At 33.3% G+C, this 23,600-nt stretch overlaps 1 protein-coding gene and 1 pseudogene across 3 annotated transcripts; one reads left to right on the top strand and one right to left on the bottom strand.

The window, feature by feature from the left end:
- The first annotated feature begins 14,448 nt into the window (after positions 1 to 14,448).
- Positions 14,449 to 14,960, top strand: LOC100306009 (60S ribosomal protein L17; annotated as a pseudogene). Its single transcript, NR_174118.1, has one exon. The product of NR_174118.1 is annotated as a 60S ribosomal protein L17 (transcript).
- Positions 14,961 to 17,171: 2,211 nt separating this feature from the next.
- Positions 17,172 to 20,795, bottom strand: LOC100784125 (receptor-like protein 35). 2 transcript variants are annotated; one of them, XM_006599432.4, is made up of 2 exons: positions 20,465 to 20,793; positions 17,172 to 18,841 (listed from the first exon to the last, which is right to left on the bottom strand). In XM_006599432.4, exons 1-2 carry the CDS (start codon positions 20,745 to 20,747, stop codon positions 17,439 to 17,441), a joined length of 1,686 nt encoding a protein of 561 aa, XP_006599495.1. In that variant the 5' UTR covers positions 20,748 to 20,793; the 3' UTR covers positions 17,172 to 17,438. The 2 variants fall into 2 exon arrangements, with proteins under 2 accessions (XP_006599495.1, XP_025981965.2); XM_026126180.2 differs by having other exon boundaries at positions 17,172 to 20,795.
- Positions 20,796 to 23,600: the final 2,805 nt, after the last annotated feature.

Below are 23,600 nucleotides of genomic sequence, written 5' to 3'. Positions count from 1 at the left end.
TTCACTATAGGAGTGGACCACGTATGATTCATCATGGGCTTAGCCTGTCAAATCATGATCATGATTCATTGAAGGTTCACCACCAGTATTACAATAAATCTATTCCAATACTATTTTTTGTTTTTCCTGCAGCTTAAGGCGAACTCTCCCAAATTTAGGAATAAATGCCTTAATTCTAATCACTATATAGCAATTACCCTATCATCACCATCCATCTTATATCTTCTGTATTCTCTATTCTGTTTCGTTTTATTTAAAGAGATTCTCAATCCTAAAATAGTGTTCTCCATATCTAGTCTTCATATTTTTCTCTATATTCAATGAGATTTCGGGTAAAACCAGTTGAATACATTTATAAACTAAATGTCAATGTTGGTAGTCCCTAATTTAGGAGATCGGGGTGATTTTGAGGTTGCTATTTATGTGACCACATGGAGGAATTGATGGTGGTATACACAGCAATATTTGTTTCCTAGACAGTAGACACTATCCTCACTTACACTAAGTCTCTAATTGAGGCTATGGATATTAAGGAATGGCTCATTGTGGCTACACAAGGTTATTTATCCAATATTGTGGTAAAAAAAAAAAGAATTGCATTTGATCTGGATAGGATATTTTGGATTCTTTGAAGCTAGGCTGGCTTTTTGAAAATATATTACACAAAGAAATACTTACAGATTTGTCCTTTGCGGAGGAAGTGTACTGATTTATGTATTGAGAAATTAGAAAAGAGTATCACATAAACTAGCTCAATATATGGTGCCAAATGAGATCTTGTATTGAGTAAAGGGGACCCTTATAAACATACTTCACGTTGTTATAGAAGAATCTTCTTCCTAACACCCATTGACTCATTGACGGTTCTCGGAAGTTATTCTGGATAGTTCACAACAAAATGATTGTATTTTCCCTTTTCCATGCATTATTAGCATGATCTCTTCCATACTTAAATTGTTGGTTCAGTGAAGCTTGTGATATATAACCATAAGATTATTAGAATGGCTTTGTCGGATAGCTGAGGCAGAGGTGACGCAGAGGAGGTGCAGATGTTTAGTTACATGCAATATTTTTAATTTTGTATAGAAAAATAAAATTCCGTCTTTATCTTGTAATGCACTGCATTAATTATTGTTTGGACAAATTAAAAAATTTAAGCTTATAGCAGATGTGCTACAAGTGAAATAAACCATCTTCACCTTCTTTTATTTTCTTTCTTGGGAACACAGCAGCTGCAACAACGCACCCTCCCTTTTAGTCTCTTTCTTCAAAACATAGCATCTGCAACCAACGCTGGGACACACCAAGGGCAAGTGGTGAACACCATAACCACTAATCAACAAAAAATTTTAACTTTATCACCATAACCACATGCTAATGAAGACTTCTATACCCTCTAACTTGGTATACCCCTGAAGTTCTAACCGAGTTAGAACAAAAAATCCTTTGACAGCGTAAGTATTTCACCAAGACACTGTTGCATGCAAGCAGAATCAAAATTACTCTTATTCGGTATAAATAAGGAATGAGAGGGTGAAAAATAAAGGATGAGCAAATGGGAACAGAGAAGGAACCACCACATCCACGATTCCATATTCTAACTTCCTCTGCAACTCATCCATCACTCAAAACTAACAACGTTTATTTTCCAATCCTCTCATCACGCCATTCTAATTCACTTGAAACACATTTTCGGCAAACATTATTTATTTTATTTTTCTACTTCATATCTTTATTTTATTTTATTTCATTTAGAATACCAACTATAAATGAAATTACATTACGGAGAGCATTTTGTACACCTTGAGTTGATCGGATGAGGATGATCAGTTTTAGCAATTAGTTGAGTGGAATCAAATATTGAATGAGTTAACTCCAATAAATAACCTATATATATTATGACAAACATTAACCAGTGTTAGTGTTTATAGGATATTAATTAAAAAACTTAAAATAAAAATATTTTTATTAAGAGACAGAAAACTAAGTGGGTTATGATTTTCTTTTTATGTTCTCCGTTGATTCTCACACTAAATATTTTTTTTAGTTGTTTAAGTAAAACTTAATTTTTACAAAAAGATCTAGCATTATCAAATGATATAAAAACTCGTTTTAAGTGCATGAATGGTATACATAAAGTATAGAGCAGTGCTACTTAACACGAAAGATTTATATAAACAGTGCTCCTCTTTTACGTAATATTCTTTTGGTAGGCGGAAGGCGAAAATTAAGCCAAGCCGTGTTAATAATGGTTTAATTGACTCTAAAAGGTAGTAGGTGATTTTGCATAAGTATAATTCGGGATTTTGAGACTTGGCATTTCAATGAATTAATTAATCATATCTAGACTCAAGACTTCAATATACAACTTTTGCAGCATAGTCACGATCTTTTCTTAATGCTACATTATTTTTAGAGATATACTAACCACATCTTTTCTGACACTTTTTTTCTATTGCTTCTTTTATATATATACAAATTGGTTGAAATTTATTACTTTTTATAGTATGTTTAAAATCTTATATATATTTTTTTTTTAATTTTGAAGGACTAAAATAATCTTTTTAAAATTTTGGGGACCAAAACTGGATTCACCTTAAATTTTAAGAATTAAAAAATAGAACTAAACCTATTTTTTCTTTTTTATATAATTACTTATCTTATTTTTCTCTCTTCTCTTCCTATCTCATAATTATAAAAAAATGTTATAATTTTTTTTCATAATAATGCCCTTAAAGAATCCAATCTTTGAAAATATAAAATAAATTAAACCTACAGTGATACATTGTAATTTAAACTTGATGGAGGGTCACAACGGAACATATGAATGAAATGGCGCGAGGTGTTCTAGCATAATAAGAGTGGTCTCGACTTTGATTAATATTTCAAAAAAATCTGTCACCCATTAGTTATATTATTTGTCATAAAAGATACCTGTACGTACGTGATCTGAAAAAAAAATGCATTGTCAAATAAGTTTTTCACCCTATTATGAAATTATGTAATGAAATATATTGCTCGATTCAAATTTCATGATTGATTTGCAAATGATAAGATGAATGTGTAATAAAAAGTTGTACTAAAAATGCATTAAAATTAAATCTTATCTATAGTTGCAACTACAACTATCTTAATTATTATACTAAAATAGCTTTCAAGCTTATCATGGGTGACATAAACTTTGTATATTACTTCAAATTAAAGTAAATACATAATTAATTACTGGTAACCATTAAATATGAGTTATTTTTTATCATAAAAATATATTAAAAACATCTTTAAAAATATTTATTTAACTGTTATTTTTGCCTTAAATGTTAAGAATTAATATTTTTTGATTTATGGTATGCATATATGAGGAGAGATTAAAAACGAAATAGATCTAAAAAATATAAAAAATATAGATAAGGAATATTTTTAGCATTATGCCCAAGTCCACGTCAACAACTACAAAAATAAAGTTTATTTAGTAGTTATTTTTGACTTAAATGTTAGAAATTGATATTTTTTCTTATTTATGATTCGTAGATATGAAAAGGAGAAATTAAAAGGGAAAAAAAATCTAAAAAAATATAAAAAATATGGATAAGGAATACTTTTGGCATCAGGTCCAAATCCACACCAACACTAAAAAGGGAATCAAACCAATGAGGGAAGACAGCAACCCTGACACTTAGAGATCTTTAATGAATACACCATATGATATCTCTTGGGGAAATCTCTCTTTTTATGTCCTTTTTTCATCACTTCTTCTCTATTAGTTTCTATATCCCTTTTAAGTGTAAGGTCCTTTATGTTTATGAGAGACTAAACCTTTTGTTAGGACCTAACTGACCTAAAAAAGTAAAAAGATGTATTGTATGTTTCATATTTATCATTGCAAACAGATGTTTTCTTTTCTATTATTCTTTCTTATTTTAATTTCATGTATCATTTATCATTGCATCATCTTTAAGGGTTAAATGCTCAACAGAGAATAATCCTTACTAGAAATACAAGGGAAAGATCTTACATGTATCCATTTTAGGGAGTAGTCGCTTGATAGATGATAATTTTTAATAGAACTAAAAGGAAGGAATCATTACTAGACATAGAATGATTGTATTGTGCTAATGAATCAAAGAAAACATATAAAATTAAAACTTCATCTATTTTATCTATTGAGTCTTTACAAACACATTTGGGACATAAATTGGTAAGATAGGTTTGTCATCTGAGACATTAGCGGAAAATATTCTAATAGACGTGGATAGGAAAAAAAATTAACAAATTGATAGAGAAAATCTAAAATAATATATCTTGGGTAAATAAGGTAGGTTAGGTTCTAACATTATCATATTCTTAATTTATTTTTCTTTATCTTCATCTTTATCTTTTATTTTTCTCATCTTTTACTTTTCTTATCTTATCTTTTTTTTAATCTTATTTTTTATTTTTTTATTTTTTTATCTTTATCATCTTTTCTATTTTCTATTTTTATCTTTAAATCTTTTATCTTCTCTTTTAAATCCTTATCTTATCTCCTATCTTTCTTGATGTGTTATTTTAAATTTCTTATCTCTTTGCTTATAAAATGAGTTTGTATTAATATAAGTATAAATAAATTTCTTATGAATTTAACACTTTGACCTTTCGAATACTTTACTACCTGAAATAATTTAATGCAATTGTCATTGAGTTAACAACTAGCATATGATATTTTATATACGTAATGTGCGTGATGTGTCTAACTCAGAGATGAGACCATGAAAGTAATAATTCTTGGCTATACATTTAAGATAAATGATTGAAATTAGATTTAATTAATTAGCGGTGTGATTGATAAGAAATAATGAAATAGTTGAAAAACATGATAGATGAAAATAGGGAAGAGATAAATAAGTGAATAAAAATAGATGAAAAATATATTGGATCTAAAAAAAAGCATTTGATTTAAAAGAAATAAGAAAGAGAAAAAAATTACTTATAATCTATCAAAATTTGTATTTTAATAGATTAAAATAGCTTTTTAATTTGTTAAATTTGCATTTCAATCACTTTTAATTTTTTTGTTTAAAAAACTAATTAAAATGTTTGTGACAAAAAAAAAGTCACTAAATGTTTTATTTTTTTTTTAATTTCTAACCACTAGAAAAATAACAGTCATCAAAGTATCAAAGTAATTAATAAATTCATACTTTAGTATAATTTTAAACCACCACAAAATATTAACATATAATCCACCCACTGTTATTTTGGCTCACTTTTGTGAGGAAATAAAAATGTGTGGACATCAACCTTTTCATCATTTTCCTTTTCACGTATTTTTTTACAACCAAACAACCCTGCTATTTTTATTTTTCAAAAAACCGTTATTTCTTCTCCCTCTTCTCCTATTTTTTCATCATTTCTTACCTAGCATACATTCCATAAGACTAAGATTAATTCTTCCTGTCTTCTCACAAAACTTAAGTAATTATCAAACTCTTTAAAAGGGAATTATTGTTACGATTTGTGTCAATCCTTTCTCAAATCTTATAGTGTAGTTCAAATCTAAGTATTTAACATTGTTGGAGTACAGTACAAGTATGATGAAATCTCACATCGAATAAAAATAGAAAAATTAAATACTATATAAATGAGAAAAAAACTCATAAACATGAATCTTAAAATTTTGAATTGAAATATAGTGTTAAATTCACTAGTTGTAAATAAATAGATTGAGAGTAGCATAACTTGTCTACACTCATAAGAAACATTTATCGTTTTATTTGATTATTTGTATCTTTCCTTTTCGCGGATCCCTCTTCTTTGACAAATGAATATGTAAGTTAATAATTAAATAATAGACAGAAGGAAATTTAATAAATTTCTGTATGAATCATCTTCCCTTAATTATGAAAGGTTGTGTATGTATTATTACAAAGAAGTATTTGGGAGGAAAAAACCAATCAAATTAATCATAAGTGTATTATTATTCATCAATCTTTGAGGAAAAGACCACTGAAACCTAATTTTCTATGACTGAAGCAATATGACTAACAAAGTCTAAGAATAATTATTTGATTTAACGAACCAAAGTTCGTATGAATTATGGCCCATTATGCGTAAAGTGGCCAATTCTCTCTTTATAAAAGTATTTAGGAGTAGGAAAAGGTGTGCATTTTTCTTCTCGAAATTCAAGAGTAAACAAACTACGGTTGAAAGAAACGTCTACATAATTGAAAAAAATGAAATCTTATTTTATGTGTGAGTTCTGCCTAACATTGACAACACGGGAGTATATCCCTGCCTGCTAATAATTTATAATTAAAAAAATTTAATTTTAAATGATTAAAAATTTTAATATAAAAATTGAAACTTTTATAAATTAATGTGAACTTAGACCTCCAAATGGATTCTTACACTCTAACTGATGTCACATAGGTAGTAGAATTCCAAGATCCAAAGGCACTAGGTGTGTATATGTAATTATACTTAATTTATTGTAATTTTGTATCGTTCTGTATGGCTTGACAGGTTTGGATGTTCTTCAAGTCTAAGTATCATATTTATATAAGCTGAGACAGAGATATCAGATTTTGATTTGTAGAGTCTAAGTAGTATAGTGTTGTGCGTGTGACTTGTGACTAAACGAGAATATTATATATGTATGGAGAGATCGAGAACGAGCTAATATTGTAGTCTTTTCTTAATTTCAACTTTCTTTTTTCCCTCACAATATATAGGGGAATGTTATACATGCTTAGATTTTGAGAAACCTAATTAGAGGATCAATGCAATGCAAATGCAGAAATAAATTTTCTTCCTTGTTATTAATGCGAATACACTCATGACCTCAACTAAGCTACAAAAATACGCCTCGAGGGCAAGGTTGAAAGTGAAATATGCTTCGAACCTAAAAGCTCAGAGACAAAGGAAAGCCGTTGCTCAGAAACAAACATAGAGCTCGTTTCAGAGACAAACCAAAGCACCCAAATATTGAGTTAGGAACAGAGCTACTAACCTGGGGAGGAAGTGTTGCCTGCCGCAGATAAAGGGAAATGCTATTAACTTCAGACATTGTAAGATTGTTCGACTCCTTCTGTTTGCAACAATTTGTTTGTGCACCTCCTACAAAAACATCAGCATTCATGAAGCTTGTTTTTACAATCTTCAACCATGAAAAGGATAAACATTATAGGTTCTTAATATTTACTCTCAATTGTTCCAGAACAGTTGGATTTTCATCAAGAAATTTGATGAGCTATCTATGAGAATAATTGTGGTATCATGGCCTGCAACCAGCAGAGTTAATATATTGTCCTTCAATTATTTATCTTCTTCTCCGTCTTCTCTTCTATTTTTCATATCTAATTCTAAGGGTTCTAAGAAATCTTGTTTAATGTCTTGGCAATTTTCTGTTTGAAACATTATAGAATCCAACGTGTAGTGCATAATATCCCGGAGCATGCATACATGCATAACATTTGTATCCGAGGAAAGGAGAATTCAGTGATCCTCATAATTATATCAGTGAACCCAGCCTGTTTAGTGGTGTGTCATGTGTGGTTAGTCGTGTATTGCTTTGCTACCTTGATACTGCGATGAAAATTATGTCTCTGTAAGTTTAAAAGGCAATGAAGCAAGTGTGGAAGAAATAATCTTAAACTTTGACCAAACTTTTCTTGTTCCTTCAAAGAAGGCTCTAAACTCATGATCATGTGTTCAATCACTTTTAGAGTAAACTGTTATAATTAATATTTCAAATACTGATTATCATCAAATAAGATGAATAACCAAATATGGAAATTTTTATTGTCTGAAAACTTATTGGAACTCAAATTAGAAACCTCTTCAAGAACCAGGACTTTCCTTCCTAGCCATTGATCTACTGTATCCATTGCCCGAGTATTTATGAAATGGAAAATAATTTTTCAGACCATCAATTGATAAAGGTTCAGAAAACAGCATTCTTAGCCTTTTGTGTGCCTCCCAAGTAATTTGCAGCAAGCTGGTGTGGCCCAGAAATTGATGGCTATTAATATCTTACACTCTCCTAGTCATCAAGACAATGAACCTCCTCAGGACAGCTCTTGAAAATATTTCCATATCTGTGTCAAGGTTTTTTATATGGTCATCCAGTCATAGAATTAATTGCCATGTAAGACAACATGTGCCTGAGGGAGTTAGAAACGAAATAGCTAAAAACTTGCTTACATGGCATGGAATAACCTAAGAAAAAGTCACCTGACATTGACATAATCTGCAATTGATCAAGTTTTATATATTATAAAGATAATAGATAAATATATTGGTAATTTGTTGGTTTTTTATATTAATAGAATAAATCTATGTTTGGAATTCTGTTTTGCGATAAATCAATGCTTACAAAGTCATTTCGAATTATGTCCATTGTCATAGTAATTGCCTTTGTTGTTATAGTCACAGAACTGTGTACATGTTCACAAGACCTAAAGTCAAAGAAGAATGCATGTTTCCATCATCAATAAAAGCATATTCCACAATGTATTGGCTATAGGCATCTTGAACAACGTTCTTCATGGCTTCAAATTATTTTATGAGGGCTTTTTGTTAGAGTGTTCACGGTGGGGAAGGGAAGGTGAAGCTTAAGGAAGGGAATGAATGTGGACGATGAGAAGGGAAGATACACGCCCTTATTCGAGCAAGGGAAACTCCTTATGAAATTGCTAGATTCTCGTTAACTGCTTTTACAACGTACATGATATTTATAATGGGGATGCAGTAACTGCCTAACTGATTCTGTTATCACTAATTGGCACGTGTTTAATTATTAACGTGCATGTGCTTTATTACTACCACTTAAGGCTTCTTCACGTGTTCCTATCGTAATCGTGCAAGTATGATGGAAGCTTGCTGATGCGTGTGGGTCGTGCAGTGGCCCTTGGTGGAGAAGATGATGACTGGTTGGTGTTCGTGGTGGTCCTTGGCGGAGATGATTGGGCGGTGCTAACACTTTTGGTATTGGGCCACTAAAGTTGTTGGAAGAGACATCAAAGATGACTAAACTGGGGAATCCACATGCTTGGTCTTTAAACCGGCAATGGGACCGTACAACTTGTTGTTGGCTCGCAAAACCAATACTTTCAATTCTGGTAGAGTTTGAAGCCGATGGGGAAACACATCCTTTATTTGATTGTTTCAAAGATCTAAAACCTGCAGATAATTGCAATTGGACAAAGATTCTGGCAAAAAACCTTCTAATAATTGGTTGCCATTGAGATAGACACTACCAGAAAAGTTACGTTCTACGACAATCATTCTAAGACGGTTTTGTAGAGCCGCCTTCTTAGAAAATAACATAGTGACATTTTTGTAATTAATGTTATTATAATTATTATTTACGTGAGAGGTTTTAAGACCATCATAAAGAACCGTCCTAGAATGCCACCTAATGACAATTTTGTAAATAAATTGAATGAACACAATGATGGTCGTTGTCTATGACCGTCTTGGTTCATTCAATAAATAATTTAAAATTAGGTCACGGGCATGCTCTGTCTGCCTCCCCACCGAAAAGCTTCAATTTTTTCTTGCCCACCGTCATGCCTGTGGCTCTTTGTCGTCCCTGGTTTCGCCCGACGTGCGTGTCTTTCTCCGCCGTACCTCTGTCGTCCCTCCATCGTCACCGTCCTCGGCTGGCTGGGTTTTTCTTGGGCCTAAGTTCGCTTGGTACATCTCACGCCTACAGCTGGTAAGGTAACCTCTTTGTTTGAAATTTCAAGGTTCCCTTAGATCTTGCCCCTATCAATTTGATGTCTAGTTCTCTTTCTGTACCAAATTCTTTCAACGTGGTTTAAATTTTAATAAATAGTTTGTATGTGTAAGTATTTTTTTTCATCCGCACCCAGTTCTTGCAACACAATATTTTTTTATTTTCTTAATTAATTTTCCATCCGGATTTCTGTGTGTCATCTCTCAAATTCTCTCTATTTTCACTTTCTCTCAAATTCTTCCAATTCTTCCTCAATCTTTCTAGGGCTAGGGTTTCAATCCCTTTCTCCCTCAATTTCAATTATTAAGGAGTGGTGAACATCAATCTCCTCCCGCCGTGCTTTGGATGAAGGACGACATGGGAGGTGATGCCGCTGTTGGAAGAAGAAGAAGATTTTATTTCATTTGCCACACCAAATACAAGAGTATGATCCCCTATTTATACTAAAATAGAGTGACCACTCACATAATTTGCTTATTCAATAATACTAAATGCTCACATAATTGTTTATTCAAGACTTTGTAACTCACAACCTTACAACTTTCATCTTCCACAATTTAAGGCTCATAAAACTTGTTATTATTATTTTTCTAATTAATATCTAACATCCTCCCTTAATTGGAAAATTCTTTTGCACACCAAGTCTTGCTCGCAATCTTCGAAAATCTTCAAATTTGAGAGGCTTGGTGAAAATATCCGCAACTTGATCTTGAGTTTTCACATGAGTCAATTCTACTTCTTTCTTGGCAATGCACTCTCTAATGAAATGATACCTTGTATCTATATGCTTACTTCGTTCATGGAACACCGGATTCTTGGCAAGCTCTTGTGCAGATCTATTATCAACATAGATCTTTGTGCTTTCCTTTTGCAACAACTGAAGTTCCTCCAACAATCTTCTTAGCCAAATGGCATGACATGTGCAAGAAGTTGCAGCTACATACTCGGCTTCACAAGTAGAAAGTGTCACAATGCCTTGCTTCTTAGAACTCCATGTAAAAACACAATCACCCATAAAAAATACAAATCCGGTAGTACTTTTTCTATCATCAACATCTCCGGCAAAATCACTATCACAAAATCCCACAAGCTTAGAGTTATTGGAGGGAGAATAAAACAATCCAAAATCAATTGTACCTTTCAAGTAACGAAGAATTCTTTTTGCGGCTTTTAAATGAGGAGAGGTAGGAGCCTCCATAAAGCGACACACAACTCCCACCGCATATAGAATATCGGGCCTTGTATTGGTTAGATACCTTAAACTCCCCACAAGACTCTTGAAGATCGTGGAGTCTACCTTCTCTCCTTCATCAAACTTTGATAACTTCAAGCCACCTTCCATAGGTGTGTTCACGGGATTGCAATCAAGCATATTAAATTTCTTCAACACTTCTTTTGTGTACCTTTCTTGTGAGACAAAGATACCATTCTCCGTTTGCTTCACTTCCATTCCCAAGTAATATGACATGAGTCCCATATCTGTCATATCAAATTCACGAGACATGGACTCCTTGAAGTCTTCAAACAAATTTGGGTTATTGCCGGTAAAGATAAGGTCATCCACATAAAGACAAATAAATAAGACATCACTATTATTAAAAGTTTTAACATAAAGAGCATACTCATTTTGACAACGAACAAACCCATTGTCTTGGAAGTACTTGTCAATGCGGGTATTCCATGCCCTCGGTGCTTGCTTTAGACCATACAACGCCTTGTTCAATTTCAAGACTTTTCCTTCTTGACCTTCGATGACAAAACCCATTGGTTGTTCAACATAGACATCTTCTTCAAGATAGCCATTTAGAAATGCCGATTTTACATCAAGCTGAAAAATTCTCCACTTCATTTGAGCTGCCAAGGAAATAATAAGACGAATGGTTTCCATGCGGGCAACCGGTGCAAACACTTCATCATAATCAACTCCATATTGTTGCTTATAACCTTTAGCTACAAGTCTTGCTTTGTGTCTCTCAACCTCTCCTTTTGCATTCTTCTTGATTTTGAACACCCATTTGACTCCAATTGCTTCATGACCTTTGGGAAGGCTTGATAACTCCCAAGTGTTGTTCTTCTCAATGGCTTTGATTTCTTCTTCCATGGCTTGTCTCCACCTTTTGTCTTTCATTGCTTCATCAAAGTTTAAGGGTTCACTGTCAACAAAAAGACAAAACAAATCATTTATAACTTCAGTTTCATCATATAATTCTTGAATATTTCTCATTCTTCTTGGCCTTTCACTTGAACTCCCTTCGGAAGATGATGAGGCTTCATTGGTTGAAGGAGTTGGTGAAAGTGCTGGAGTTGAATCATTTGGAGTCAAGGCTTCTTCATCTATTTCTTCAAAGTACGGGAAAAAATCATAAGTGTCTTCTTTCTCCTCCCAATTCCATGTGCCTTCTTCATAGAACTCGACATCTCGGCTCACAATTGTCTTTCCATTGTTTGGATTGTACAATTTGTAGCCTTTTGAGCTTGCATCATAGCCAATGAACACATGTTTCTCACTCCGATCAAGCTTGAATCTTCCTTGGTCGGGTACATGAGCATATGCAATGCTCCCAAATACTCTCAAGTGATCAACTCTTGGCTTCACTCCACTCCATGCTTCTTGTGGTGTTTGATCTTTGACATTCTTTGTTGGGGAGCGATTGGACAAATAAACGGCACATACAACAGCTTCGGCCCAAAATTCCTTTGGCATATTTTTAGCCTTCAACATACATCTAGTCATATTAAGAATAGTTCTATTTTTTCTCTCCGCTACCCCATTTTGTTGTGGAGATCTAGGAACCGTTAGAGGGCGACGAATCCCATATTTTTCACAAAATTCATTAAATTCTTTTGATGTGAATTCGCCACCTCTATTGGATCTTAGAGCTTTGATTACATAACCCCTCTCCTTTTCCACAAGAGCTTTAAAATTTTTAAAAGCTACAAATGCCTCAGATTTTTGCTTTAGAAAATAAACCCAAGTTTTTCTACTATAATCATCAATAAAAAGCAAGAAATATTTATTGTTACCACATGAAGGAGGATTGATTGGGCCACACACATCGGTGTAAACAAGTTGGAGAGGCTCCTTTGCTCTTGAATTAGCTTCTTTTGGAAAACTCCTTCTTGCATGCTTTCCAAGGAGACATGCTCCACACAATTGATTAGGATGGTTGATTTGAGGCATCCCTTTCACCATCTTCTCCTCTCCTAAGGATTTTAGTGCTCCAAAATTCAAGTGCCCAAATCTCATATGCCAACACCATGATTCATCTTTTATGCTAGCCTTCAAACATTTTGCTTCATTGGTTTTAATGTTCAAAGTGAACATTCTATTTCTTGACATAAACACCTTGGCAATCAAATTAGAATTTTTATCTCGAAGCCATAAACAACAATCTTTCATATGAATTTCATACCCCTTTTCAACAAGTTGTCCCAAACTCAAAATATTGCTTTTTAGTTTAGGAACATAGTAAACATCCGTGATTAATTTGTGAGCACCATCTTTTAAAGAAATTAAAATGGTACCTTTTCCTTGGATTTGCACCTTGGAAGAATCTCCAAAAGAAACATTTCCTTTCACCTTCTCATCAAGTTCCACAAATTTCTCTTTGCATCCACACATGTGATTGCTTGCTCCATTGTCAAGATACCATAAGCATTTGTCTTCCTTCTCACCATTATTAAGTGATAGTAGTAGTGTTGACTCTTCAACTTCTTCTTTATCATCAACAAGATTGACCTTCTCTTCAACATTTGTTCTACACTCCTAAGAGTAATGGCCATATTTATGACAATTAAAACATTCAACATTAGATTTATCATACCTCCGTTCATATGCTTTTTCATAATTGTTTCTACCTCTTCCTCTTCCTCTTCCACGACTTCTAGTGGATTGATGGCTCCTCCATTCATTATTGTCAAAATTATCACGATCTCCTCTTCCTCCTCTTCCTTGGCCATGACCACGTCCACGACCACGTCCTCTTCCACGTCCACGTGCTTTTTGACTATTTTCTCCTCCATTTTCTTTCAAAGAAGCTTTGGCTTTGAGGACTTGCTCCAATGGCTCATCATGTCTTCTATTGAACCTTTCTTCATAGGCTTGAAGAGAACCCATCAATTGGTCTACGGTCATTGAGTCTAAATCCTTAGACTCTTCAATAGCACAAACCACATAATCAAATTTAGCGATTAAGGAGCGAAGGATCTTTTCCACCACACGAACATCTTCCATATTTTCTCCATAACGCTTCATTTGGTTCACAATAGCCAACACCTTGTTGCCAAAATCTGAGATAGATTCAGATTCCTTCATATGCAATGATTCAAACTCTCTACGTAGAGTTTGTAGGCGCACCTTTTTTACCTTATCAACACCTTCAAGGGAGGTTTTCAAAATCTCCCATGCTTCTTTGGATGTGGTTGCATTTGACACCAACTCGAACATAGCTTCATCCAAACCTTGATGAATGAAAGTAAGTGCTTGTTGATCCTTCTTCTTCGACTTCAACAAAGTCTCCTTCTCATTTGGTGACAAAATAGCCTCATTTTGAGGTTGGGCATAACCTTTCTCTACAATCTCCCATGCATCTTGAGAACCTAACAAGGCTTTCATGCGACGACACCAATTATCATAATTCTCTTTGGTAAGACGAGGGAATTGAAACATACTCAAACCATTGCTTGCCATCTCTCAACTCACAAAGTGTTTCTCTCTCAACACTCTAGAACTCACAAGCCAATCCTTTGTGTAGGTGCTCAACCCTAGTAAGCCGCAATGGTGAAGTACTCAAGGGAGCCTGACAATCCAACTAAGTCTTGCAAGGCTAGAGGCGCCGACCTTAGGGTTCATTTTAAGAACACAAGGGAAACTGCCTTTGCAATCAGGAAGTTGCCCTTGGTCAAGGCTAAAAGGTACTTGGAAGATGTTCTTGCCCACAAGCAGGCAATTCCATTCAGACGTTTTTGTCGAGGTGTTGGAAGGACAGCCCATGCTAAGAATAGACACTCTAATGGCCAAGGACGGTGGCCTGTCAAGTCAGCAAAATTCATTCTTGATTTGCTCAAAAATGCTGAGAGCAATGCTGAAGTGAAAGGTTTGGATGTTGATGCACTGTACATTTCGCATATCCAAGTCAATCAAGCACAGAAGCAAAGACGCCGAACATACCGAGCCCATGGAAGAATCAATCCTTATATGTCATCTCCGTGCCACATAGAGTTAATATTATCTGAAAAAGAAGAAGATTTTATTTCATTTGCCACACTAAATACAAGAGTATGATCCCCTATTTATACTAAAATAGAGTGACCACTCACATAATTTGTTTATTCAATAATACTAAATGCTCACATAATTGCTTATTCAAGACTTTGTAACTCACAACCTTACAACTTTCATCTTCCACAATTTAAGGCTCATAAAACTTGTTATTATTATTTTTCTAATTAATATCTAACAGCCGCTGCCGCTGAGAGTGCCACCACAGAGCGGAACGCCACAAATGGTGAATATCAAAATTCGCTGTTCCAACGGTGAACGTCAACTTTCGATGGTACGACATTACCTTAAATTGCATCACCTTTTCTCAAGTGTGTAAATTACAACACCTTAAACGAGAAAACAAAGTTGAAAAACCAAAACATAAAGTAAGCAAACGCAGAATACTACATAATTAAGAAGATATATATTAACGTAAGATAGGAAACCTTTATATTTTTTTAATGTTGACTCCAAGTCTACAACTTTAATACTGCGATTTAATAATGATAATAATAATAATTAATCACTAATAACTATTTACTTCCTTCCGTACAGAGAATATTGTAAATCTGTTAAGAGTTTTTCTTGATTTTGACTGCAAACTCAGTCTCCTTCGGGTTGATGAGAAGAGTAAATAAGAATGGCCATGGGTATTATCATCTTCACCCAATATTGAAAATGTTGGTTATTATAGCCCTCCAGATAATTTAAATTCTTAGGGTGGCTCGTTTAATTACGTAGTTTTAAGTAAGATCAGCTTTATATCATGAGGTATGAAATGATTGAATTAAAAATAAAATAAGTAGTAGTTAATAATACGGATAGACTTGTTTAACTCGCAAATAAAGGGGCATTAACTCACGAACTGTTTACTTGTTTGACTTTTTTATTTTTTGGGTGAATGAGTGAGTAATGAAAAATAAAAGTTAAATACATTCTGATTTTTATTTATATATAATTAAATTTAATTATTTGTATTTGTGCTTCTGAAAATTGAGATTAATTAAGTTTATAACTCATTATATTTTACTAATCTTCTAAGAAGAACAAGACAGATTTATTTTAAATATGTATACAAAAGAGTTGCACAAGTCGCTTGTTAACACAATTTTAAGAATTTTAAATATGCTACCGAAGCTAAGTTTGAAAAACAAGAGAAAAATAAATTTTATTTTATTTTTTGATAGATAGAAAAGAAATTTTATTGCCACCCTAGCCTGTTTAGTGGTGTTTCATGTGTGGTTAGTTGTGTATTACTTTGTTACCTTGACACTGCCATGAAAATTCTGTCTCTGAAAGTTTAAAAGGCAATGAAGCAAATGTGGAACAAATCATCCTAAACTTTGACCAAACATTTCCTGTTCCTCCTAAGAAGGCTCTAAACTCATGATCAAGTGTTCAATCACTTTTAGAGTAAACTGTTATATTTAATATTTCAAATACTGATTTATTATCAAATAAGATGCATAACCAAATATGGAAATTTTTATTGTTTGAAAACTTATTGGAACTCAAATTAGAAGCCTCTTCAAGAACAAGGACTTTCCTTCCTAGCCATTGATCTAATGTTTCCATTGCCTGAGTATTTATGAAATGGAAAATATTTTTTCAGACCATCAATTGATAAAGGTTCAGAAAACAGCATTCTTAGCCTTTTGTGTGCCTCCCAAGTGCTTTGCAGCAAGTTGGTGTGGCCTAGAAATTGCTTGCTAATATAAAACAGATTCAAACTCAATCCCATCCTTACCGGTTATTAATATCTTACTACTCTCCTAGTCATCAAGACAATGAACCTCCTCAGGACAGCTCTTGAAAATCTTTCCAAATCTGTGTCAAGATTTTTTATATGGTCATCCGGTCATCCATTCATAGGAACCCGTGGTTCTTTTACATACCCATTTCCTTTCCTTAGTTTGCGTTGTTTATGCTCTTATGCGTACCACATTAGAAGGTGAAACTGTGAAATAAGCTCCTTAAACGAAATACGACAAGTACATTTAGGTAAAACTACTGTACGTGAACTAAGCTCCTCGAATGAAATATAACTACATACTGTTAACACATAATATTCTGTTTCTAGCAACGACCAATGCATAACATTTTTAAAAGTATACAACAACAACTATTATTATATAACCAATACTACTATTATATGTATTAAATAAAACAAAATAACACGCTCAAGGAAAATAAAGAACATCAAACTTATGATGATTTAGACCCGAGTTTCAGGAGCAAAGGAAGGGGAAAAAAAGTACATCACACTATCTATCCAACAGAGAAAAAAAAAGTACAACACATCATATTACAATTACAACTAAACTTTGAATCAGATCTCCTATGCATATGCAATGCAGTGTGATAAGGTTTTGGCCCTTATGTTTTATTTTCAACAAGGCAGAATTGAATTTCAACAGGAAGGTGTGCAAGAAGACATTCTCCAGTCATGCCATATATCAACTAATTCATTCTGCTACCATTTTCATTAGATCTCATCCTTGTCTTCCTTTTCACCTTTTTATTGAGTTGACCCCCAACCATTCTCACAATCCATTGAGGCTTTCCAATTAACAATACACAACATCCCATTCCCACTCCAAAGACCATTCCGCATCCATATCCTATAGCCACTGGCTTCCAGCCAAATCCAAATCCCTGTTCTCCCCTAAAGGTTAGTGAAGCTGGAGAATGTTGTTTAGGGTCCTTGCTGCATTCTGTTGTCAATGGGAGTCCACATAACCCTAAGTTTCCCTCATAGGAATCATTGGAAAAAGTACTAAACTGTTTTCCTTGAGGTATTTCTCCCACAAAATGGTTATTGGAAAGATTTAGGACTTCAAGAAAGTTCAAATTGGTTAATCCTGTAGGTATCCGACCAGTAAGCATATTTGAGGAGAGATCCAATGATTCTAAATTTGTTAAATTTCCCATGGAATTGGGAATAGGACCTCTAAGTCTGTTATGGGAAAGGTTGAGCCCTCTGAGTGAATGAAGTTCCCCAATGACACTTGGAATCTTTCCTTCAAATCTGTTTTGCGATAAATCAATGCTTACAAAGTCCTTTCGAATTCTATCCATTGTCATAGTAATTGCTTTTGATGTTATAGTCACAGAATCAGCGTACTCAGAAACATTTGAAGGAACTTTCATGTATTGCCGATCGGTGTCTAGAACAACAATTTTCTTCATGGCTTGAAAATTTTTTATGTAGGCATTTGGTATCGGGCCGCTGAAGTTGTTGGAAGAGACATCAAAAATGACTAAACTGGGGAATCCATGCTTGGTCTTTGAACCCTCAATGGGACCGTACAACTTGTTGGCTCTCAAAACCAATACTTTCAATTCTGGTAGAGTTTGAAGCCAATGGGGAAACACATCCTTTATTTGATTGTTTCCAAGATCTAAAACCTCCAGATCATTGCAATTGGACAAAGATTCTGGCAAAAAACCTTCTAATAATTGGTTGCCATTGAGATCCAGAGTTCTGAGCCGACAGTCCTTTGCAAAGGTACTTGGCAAAGTGCCATGAAGCTTGTTGAGTTGTAGATCCAAAACTTGAAGCGATGATGAGTTAGCAAGGCATTGTGGAATGGTTCCTGTCAACTTGTTGTGAGACAAGTTGAGAATCTGAATTGCACTTGCATTGCAAATTGAGGAAGAGAAGCCACCAGTGATTGAGTTAAAACTAAGATCAAGGTAACGGAGTTGTTGGTTCCACGAGAATTGGTCCAATGATTGCATCAGTTGGTTATGAGAGAGGTCCAATTCAGATAACCATGAGCTCGCTTCATGCAACCAATTTGGCACTCTACCTTTAAGTTTGTTGTTGGACAAATGGAGTGATTCCAAAAATGGGATTTTTCCTGATAATTTTGGAAATTCAGTTAAATCCATAGAAGATAAGTCCAATCTCCATAAAAGGCGGGAGAAATTATACTTGACATTGGATTTGAAATTAAGTAATAACTGATTATTCTGTGAAAGGTCAAGGTTTTTCAAATTTTGAAGCTTGGAGAAAAGTGGAAAGTGGACAGATCCACTGAAATTATTTGATGATAGATCTAAGTCAGTAAGGTTTACAAGTCTGAAAATTGATTCTGGAATGTTTCCCTGTAACTTGTTGTGGGATAAAGACAATCTCTCCAAGGAATATGATGAGATTGTACTTATATGCCCTGGCAGCCCTGTGAACTGGTTTCCTGATAGATTCAAAGTCGTCAAAGATGGCAAAGATAAACACCAAGAAGGCATTGCCCCATTCAGTAAGTTGCCATATAACATTAACGATGTTAGGCTTGAAAACCCTGTGATATTGTTAGGCAGAGGGCCCTCCAATTTGTTATTAGAACAATCCAACTCAGAAAGTTGAGTTGAGCCAAATAACGAAGATGGGATCGGGCCTCCAAAATTGTTTCCCTCAAGATTGAGAGTATTCAATTTGTTTAGCCTGGCAAACACATCTGGGATTTGACCAATAAATTTATTATGTGAAAGATCCAGGTGAATGAGATGTTGAAGATTTGAAAATGTTGATGGCAGCTCACCCTCTATTTTGTTATAACTCAAATGCAATTCGTGAAAGTTGTTTGACTGAGGAAAGGCGTTTGGGATTTGACCACTGAGGTGGTTATTGTCTAGATTCAGAAAGGTTAGTCGTGGAAGGGTTAAGAGTGAGGATGGGACTGAACCGTTGAGGCTGTTGTATGAGAGATCCATGGAAGTAAGATGTGTGAGGTTAGAGAAAGAGGGAGGGATTGAACCATTGAGGTCGTTATGTGAGAGATACAGGGAAGTAAGATGTGTGAGATTAGAGAAAGAGGGAGGGATTGAACCGTTGAGGTCGTTATGTGAGAGATATAGGGAAGTAAGATGTGTGAGGTTAGAGAAAGAGGGGGGGATTGAACCGTTGAGTTTGTTATGAGAGAGATACAAGGAAGTGAGATGTGTGAGGTTGGAGAAAGATGGAGGGATTGACCCTTGGAAACCACAATGTGAAAGATCTAAGAAATCAAGAGAAGTTGTTCTATAACTCACTTCTGGAAGCTGACCGTTAAGGGCCGGATTAAATGAAAGATCCAAGTGCTGAAGATTTGGTAAACAGAGAATGCCATCTGTCAAGTTTCCTCTTAGCCATGTCCATCCCAAACTAAGAGTAACCAAAGAGGAAGACATATTGAGTGTCCTGATTGAAACGGAAGACATATCTGTTCCATCATTCAAAAGAAGCACCCTTAAAACTGTTGCATTTTGGAGCAATCTCTTCCAAGTGTCTTCCTTCAACTTTAAAAAATTATATGAGAGATCAAGTGAGACTAATTTGGAAAGGTGAGAGATTTGGGAAGGAATATCCCCTTCAAATTCAGAATTAGACAAGTTGAGATGCGTGAGACTCACAAACCCACCAAAGAGAGATGACAATGGAGATTCATCAAAATAATTGAAAGCAAGGTTGAGTGAGTGAAGATGAGAAAGATGGAAAAGCGTACTGTTTGGATCGATATAACCGACAATGCCACTGCAGCTGAGGTCGAGCTCAGTGACGTGACCAGAGATGGGGTGGCAGGTGACTCCAGCCCAAGAGCAACAATCTGTCCCATTTTCCCATGTTCTCGTCTTTGAATAATAATAAGGATCTTCATCAATAATGGAGGAGTTTTTGAAGTGGAGCAAGGCAGAGGTGTCATGGGGGTGGCATAAGGAATGAGAGGGTGAAAAATAAAGGATGAGCAAATGGGAACAGAGAAGGAAACACCACATCCATGATTCCATATTATTCTACTCAAATACTCTTTACTATAAGAGAAAATATACATGAAATACTAAGGAACCAAACATTAATATTTATAGTCAAATTAAAAACACTATATGCAAAATTAAGCATTGGCAGCGGTCCCAGCAGCTTGGAGACTTCAACAACCCATCCATCACTCAAAAACCAACATTCATTTTCCAATCCTCTCATCACGCCATTCTAATTAATTCACTCGGAACACATTTTCGGCAAACATGATTTATTTGATTTTCCTACTTTATATCTTTATTTTATTTCATTTAGAATACCAACTATAAGTGAAATCACATTACAGAGAGCATTTTGTACACCTTGAGTGAATCGGATGAGGATGATAAGCTTTAGCAATAAGTAACGAATAACACATACAAATAAAATGACAAATAGTAACCGGTGCCCACTTACCTAGGTATTTTCTATGTAGTAGAAATATGTAGTACATTTTGATTTTTTTATATTTAAAATTAGGTATTTTTTATTATTTTTTAATTTAAAAAATAAATAATAATTCTTAACATCATTAAAAATTATTAAATATATTAAATAAAATAAAATAAAAAAATACAAAAATATTAAATAAAATCATATGCAAATATTAAATAAAACTAAAAAACATTAATTTATTAAATAACAAATAAAAAATTATTTATGATTTTAAAAAATACGTTAGGTGCAAAATAAATTGAAGTCATAAAATAATTTACGATTTTAATAAAAAGAAGTTTATGACTTTAAAGTCTATGTAAAACAAATTTTACCACTTTAAAATTATATTTAAAATAATAAAAATGAAGGCCATAAATTTTCTTACGACTTTAATGTAAAAAATAAAAGAAGTCATAACTTATGTCACCACTTTTAATTTAGAAGTTGCATCACTTATTATAATCTATCCCTTTTGGAATATCAACTTAAATTTTATCTCCAAATGATAAATTTGAAAAAAAAAACTTATCCTTAATCAACAGTTTTGAGACTTCTTGCACGTTGGATTCAAGGTTGGAAAATTGATTTTGAATTCATAATTAATTTTAAATATATTTTTATATGTTTGATTTCACATTTAAAAAAATGTAAAATTGATTCTAATGTCATAATTGATTCTAAGTTGAAACATCTTTAAATATTTTCTGTATTAGATCTAAAATTTAATAATAAATTTTATTCTTAATTTAATTGTATAAAAACATAAATCACGTCACTCCAAAATTAATTACATTTAAAATTAATTTTGTTAACACCCAAGCCAGCTTACACTTCAACAATCTATCCCTCACGCAAACCAACATTTATTTTTTAACCCTTTTCATTACATTTGTAAACACGATTTATTTGATTTTTCTACTTCATATATCTATTTTATCATTTTAATTTTTCTCTTTAAAATGCATTTTGTAGTTTGTAAACCTTCAGACTTCATGAAGGCGGATAATTAGTTTTAGCAAGTAGTTGACTGAAATTAAATAGCATTGAATAAATTAATTTGTCAATTAAAAAAGAATGCATCTTTATTATAGTAATAGAGTTATATATTTTCTATCTTTTAGAACTTACATATATAATTGGTATTTGTATCCCAAAAAGTTTCCCATTTTCTACCCCACGCAAAACGTTGCAGCATGTAGTGTCTTTTGTTTTGCATTGACTTGGAAGTCAATTTATGCAAAGAAGGAATGCAGATATGTCAAACAAGTTAATTTGATATTCAATATTTAACGGAAATAGAGATGGCAATACGGTTACATCAATATTTTTGTAAAATATTAGAAATGAACAAAGATTATATTAGGTGATTTGTGCTCAATTTGAGCACAAATCTCCTAATATAATCTTTGTTAACAATTAACTATATGTACAAATAGATGTGCTCACAGGAAACTACTGTAACAATTAACTATATTGTCTTATAAACAATAATATGAATCGACTTATAGGATCATGTTAAATTCATGCAAAATGAACAAGTAAAATTTGATCCTAACGGCAATAGGTTAATAGAATCGAAGTTATTAAAGAAAAAGAACTCTCACAATGTTGAGAATACTCAAATTATTATCCAAATTCAACTTATTTTAGTTCTCTATTACATGACTTTTTATTTATAAGAATAAGAAGTGTCTTGTTAACTGTACCCTTAGGACATTAATTAAAGAATTAAAATAAAAGTATTATAGAAATAATAAGATAAGGTAAAAAAAATCATAAATCATATAATTTTATATATCAGCTAATCGCAATCAAGTCTTAAAACAAACTTTTAAGAACAGTCATGACATCAATCTCATCGTAGAAATAATAGAATTTTAAGTTGGTACTTACGCTACAATCGACGTAGAAAGCACGTATTTCTATGTCAACGCTGATGTAAGCACTGACTTAGAAATCAACGCTTTCTAAAATGGTGTTTTGGCGACCGTAGATAAGAATGAGGTCTACAATGACATCGTAATTAAAGATGGGTCTTCATTGTTATTGAACATTATTTTTAACTGAAGTAAAAGGTCTTTTTTTAAGTAGTGAACGAACCAAAGTTCCTATGAATTATGGTCTATTACGCGTAAAGTTGTCAATTCTCTCTTTATAAAAGCATTTAGGAGTAGGAAAAGGTGTCCATTTTTCTTCTCGAAATTCAAGAGTAAGGTTGAAAGAAACGTCTACATAATTGAAAAAAATGAAATCTTATTTTATGTGTGTGAGTTCTGCCCAACATTGACAACACGGGAATATATCCCTGCCTGCTAATAATTTATAATTAAAAAATATTTAATTTTAAATGATTAAAAATTTTAATATAAAAATTGAAACGTTTATAAATTAATGTGAACTTAGAC

Source organism: Glycine max, chromosome 16 (genome assembly GCF_000004515.6).
Source record: "Glycine max cultivar Williams 82 chromosome 16, Glycine_max_v4.0, whole genome shotgun sequence".
NCBI lineage: Eukaryota > Viridiplantae > Streptophyta > Magnoliopsida > Fabales > Fabaceae > Glycine > Glycine max.
Note: the sequence above shows the minus strand (reverse complement) of the source record. Positions and strands in the feature narration are given on the sequence as shown.